Source organism: Fragaria vesca, linkage group LG5 (assembly GCF_000184155.1).
Source record: "Fragaria vesca subsp. vesca linkage group LG5, FraVesHawaii_1.0, whole genome shotgun sequence".
NCBI classification, from domain to species: domain Eukaryota; kingdom Viridiplantae; phylum Streptophyta; class Magnoliopsida; order Rosales; family Rosaceae; genus Fragaria; species Fragaria vesca.
In genome coordinates this window covers 12,842,780-12,847,033 of record NC_020495.1, presented here as the reverse complement: position 1 = coordinate 12,847,033, position 4,254 = coordinate 12,842,780, and the positions used below count along the sequence as shown (strand labels likewise).

Sequence of the window (4,254 nt, the reverse complement as noted above, 5' to 3'; positions counted from 1 at the left end):
CTTTTTTTTTTTTTTTTAGCATTTTTTTCTTGCTTCCCCCTTTCCAAATATAACTAAGTTTATGATTTGTTTTACATCTGATTTATTAAATGTTAAAAGGCATTTTCTCTTATTTGCAACATTTCTTTCTTGTCAATGCTTTATTTCCTTGTTGGGTTACAATGTTACAAATTAAGTGGCATGCTGATCTGATTTTTGGCTCATTTTGATTGTGCAGTCTCTTCACTGTCCGCGGATTGGCTTCTTTCATCATTTCTTTCTTGACAGAAGCAGACATCTTTATCTTCCATGTGACGACACTATCTTTTGCTCTGGTCATTTAAAGCAGACATATGGAGCTATTTGCTGTTGCTAATAATGCTTGGTGTTCTTTATTAATTTGTACTTGCAGTGGCGTCCAGGACGTTGGCTGCGGGTGGGATTGTATCCACAGTTGTATTGGCAGTCGTGTCTTCGGTTTCTGGTTTTTGTTGGTCTAATTGTATTTGGAGGTGCCAACATGATTGACAAGACATGGCATAGTGCTTTGGTCTTTCACAAGCATGTCTTGATCCCTTTGAGTCTCTGTGTTTTTGGTTATATCCGCTTCTGCGAAAAATAGTAAGATTTATCTATCCTTTAAAGCAATTATTGTGATCCTGATACTTACTATTTTGTACTGCTGATTTTACTTGTTCGGCTTTATCTACTTTGTTTAGTTAAATTAATTTGGTAACTAGATGTTCATTTCTTTATTCAGTCGTAGATTGAGAAGGGTGATGAAAAAGGCAATGACTGTGATGCCAATAGGTATGTCATATCTTACATGAGTATGTGATAATACTATGAAGTGTGGGCTGGGCTGTAAGATTCATTCTGACCTTAGTGAGGGTAGCAAGTATGATTAATTGCATTTGCATGTATTCTGTAGAGAAATGAACTTCACTTTCTGATTAGTAAGTAATTCTGATTATTTCTGTATGCAGATGAAAAGATTGACTGAGAAGATAGAATGAACAACTATCCTGACTGAAGATCGGGTCTTTCCCCAACACTGCACAAACTTAACAACTTAGAATTGTAATGTTGTTGTGACTGTTGTGAGTATGTCTTTAAAACAGTTTGTGTACATAAACGGATGGTAGTCTGGTAGAAAATGGTATCATCTATCTAGTGTCGCTCTTAGAATACTGGTGTAGGTTGGCTTCAAAAATTCTGTGATAACCCTCTGAATCCTATGCATACATTGTTCTGGTTTTAGTAATTGGAATTCTCTTCAAGTATTAATTGTGTTTTTCCTCTTTTAAACTTACGCAAATGTTTCTCTATATAGCCTGCCTGTTGAGTTTCTGTTCAGTAATTATTGTAATGAAAGATGGTATATACACTAGTACTTTTGGTGGTCATGATTCATATAGTGCATATTGTAATTTAGTCCTCCAAATCCCAGTCATTCAATCTTACCTACTGGTGGGCTGGTTTAAATTGAAGCTGGCTTTAATTGTGTGCTAGCTATTGCTTTATATGCTAGAATTAGATGCAGACCTATGTAGGCTATTTGTCTTGGTCATGATCTTAGAGTGTAAATTGATGATCTTCATTAAATCGCATATACAAGTTTTGCATTTAAACTGCTTGAATCTCAGCATATACACAAGCAGACACCAGATATGAAGATAGTTCAAAGAAACTCGTTTAGGTGAGGATGAACCAACTATTTGTGGTCAGGATGCTTGAAAATCACCACCGGACACTATACGTGTTTCGCACAATAATCACTCACGTATATTGTGGTGCACAAAGTCACAAACCCCATCACCGCCACCAACTCTTTGCACTCCTCAGATCCCTTGTCACCCTGCTTTCAAACACAGGCAGAAGGGATGTGGTCTACAACCTACACCATCAAAGCTCCATAAGGGCAAACTGGTTCTCCGGTGACACTAGTGGAATAGACAGTCATATAATTTCATTTGACTAAAAAAAGAAAAGGATGGGAGACCAACAGAACAAGGAATACATACTGCAGAGAATGCATAACCAGAGGACCCCTTGTACTGAAATTGAAGCTTTAAGTTTCTTTTATTTCCTCCTATCAATCAATCTTGTAGTTCTGAAAAGTAAATGTAGAATAACTAAAGTTCCAGATTCTTTATCATTTCAGATGTACCGATTAAAGAGACGAGCAATTCTTCATGCCTCACCTTTCAATAAACTAAAATAAGAAAAAAAAAAAAAAGAAAAAAAAGAGACAACAAAAATGCAGGACACAGAATAAGAAACTGAGATTAAAGAAATTAGCACCACAATATACTTTGATGTCAAAATTCATAATCAGAGAGGACACCACAAAATCCCACATTGTAACACATTCCTAAATGAGTTTCTACTTCACTGTCAGCATTCACAACAATGGCGAACACCACCAAAACCCCTCATCACACAGAATCCTAGATTTCCCACTCGGATTACCTGCCCCATCTCTGAAACACCCTAACTCCTAAGCGGCTTGCACAAAATCCATATATCAAAGCATCAGCCCTTCAATTTGGAAAGGACAATGTTCATGATCCTTCTTATTGTAGCTTTTGGTCTTCCCTTTAAAACCTCCCTCATAGCCTTTGCATTCGGCACAAACCCCTTGCTTATCATCACCTCCACCAACTCTTTGCACTCCTCCTCGGATCCCTTGTCACCCTGCTTTGCAAAGCTCTCTATCACAGCAGTGTAGGTACCAGCATTGGGCCTCATCCCCTTTTCCATCATCTCAAGCAAGCACTTTTTGGCATCTCCCAAGAAGACAGGATCAGCAGTGAGTCCCTTGATTAAAACTGTGTAAGTGTAGGAGTTGGGGGCAAAACCCGCAGCCAACATGCCCCAGTAGGCCTCCAGAGCACCCTTGCCCTTGCCAAACTTGAGGTAGGATTCAATAACCAAGGTGTGGATTAAGACCGAGGGATCTGTGAGTGCGTGTTGAATTGTGTCTTCATTGACATTTCCATCCTCTAGCAAAGCATTGTGCATATTCATTGAAAGTACGAAGATTTTCCACGCTGAATCGCATGACCTCAGGACATACTTTTGCACATCCTTGTCAATAGTATTGCTGAAGATAAGATCATTACAAATACGGATAACCTTCATCTGTTCTGTGCGGTGGACTTCATTGTATGGAAAATCATAGTGGTCAAGGCTGAGCCCCTTGGCTTGTACCTGTTCAAGGAACTTATTGCCCTCCTCCTCTGGTTCTTGGTAGGCAATGAAAGTCATAAGATTCATGTAAGGTTGAGAATGGGGCTTCATACCCCTATCCAACATTTCAAGGAAATACTTCTTGGCATACCGGACAGAATCCGAATTGGAAAAGTCTACTGCAAATCCAGCGATGAGTGCAGCATAAGTGTAGGCGGTGGGGGTGACACCAGAGGCTATCATCTGCTGGTAGACCTTGTGAGCATCCTTGATGTTGCCATTGCTGGCATAGGTCGAAATCACAATAGTAAAGACAGCCACTTGAGGCAGAGTGACCTCACCAGAGAGTGGCTTAAAGAGCTCTCTTGCTTCATCAAGTAAGTCGGAATCTGCCATAGTACAAAACATTTGAATCGCACTTGCATTAAAGGCGTCGTAGTCCCTAATACTGTCGAAAAAATTTCTCGAATTCTTGTCCTCACAGTCTTTAGTCAAATCTTCAAAAATGTTCATTAAGTGTTTCTTGCTGTCCTCGACACAAAAATTGGGGGGACTAGTCAACTTCACTTGGGTATCAGCCATTGATTTTGTTCTTTGATTCTCTCTAGTTTAGTCCAAGCAGAAATTGAAAAGGAGAGCAACCCAAATCAGTGAAATTTGGATTGGGTACTTACGAACCAATTCCAGAGACCATAAAAATCACAACTTACTACTAATAGTGAACTGAAGTCAGATTTTCCAATTTCCATTCAACACAAACATTACCATGTATTAGTAGGGTTTTTGAAAGATAACCGAAGAGAATTAGAAGATGAAAGAAGAGAAGCGGTCTCACCTTTCTCCGCAGGAACGATTCCAAGTGTATTGCAATTTGCGAAGTTCACCGGAAATGGAAGAGGCTCAAAGAGAGAGTTTCAGAGCCGAAGAAGAAGAGACCACAACAGGTGAGTGACGATGAAGTGATAGAGTGACGCATGATGGCGTACAAATTTCTACAAACTAGTGTAATGAAAAAAATGTATATATATTAACTGCCGGTGAATGTTAAAACAGGTGAGCGACGGTATAATTTATCGGTAGAGA

General features: G+C 39.3%; 1 protein-coding gene across 1 annotated transcript; it reads right to left on the bottom strand.

The window, feature by feature from the left end:
• Positions 1-2,514: 2,514 nt before the first annotated feature.
• Positions 2,515-3,753, bottom strand: LOC101310033 (pentatricopeptide repeat-containing protein At5g39710-like). The gene has a single exon (XM_004301320.1). It carries the CDS (start codon positions 3,751-3,753, stop codon positions 2,515-2,517), a length of 1,239 nt encoding a protein of 412 aa, XP_004301368.1.
• Positions 3,754-4,254: the final 501 nt, after the last annotated feature.

Bases quoted from the DNA above. Each gene is read 5' to 3' on its own strand.
- LOC101310033 (XM_004301320.1), bottom strand. From the start codon at position 3,753: ATGGCTGATACCCAAGTGAAGTTGACTAGTCCCCCCAATTTTTGTGTC.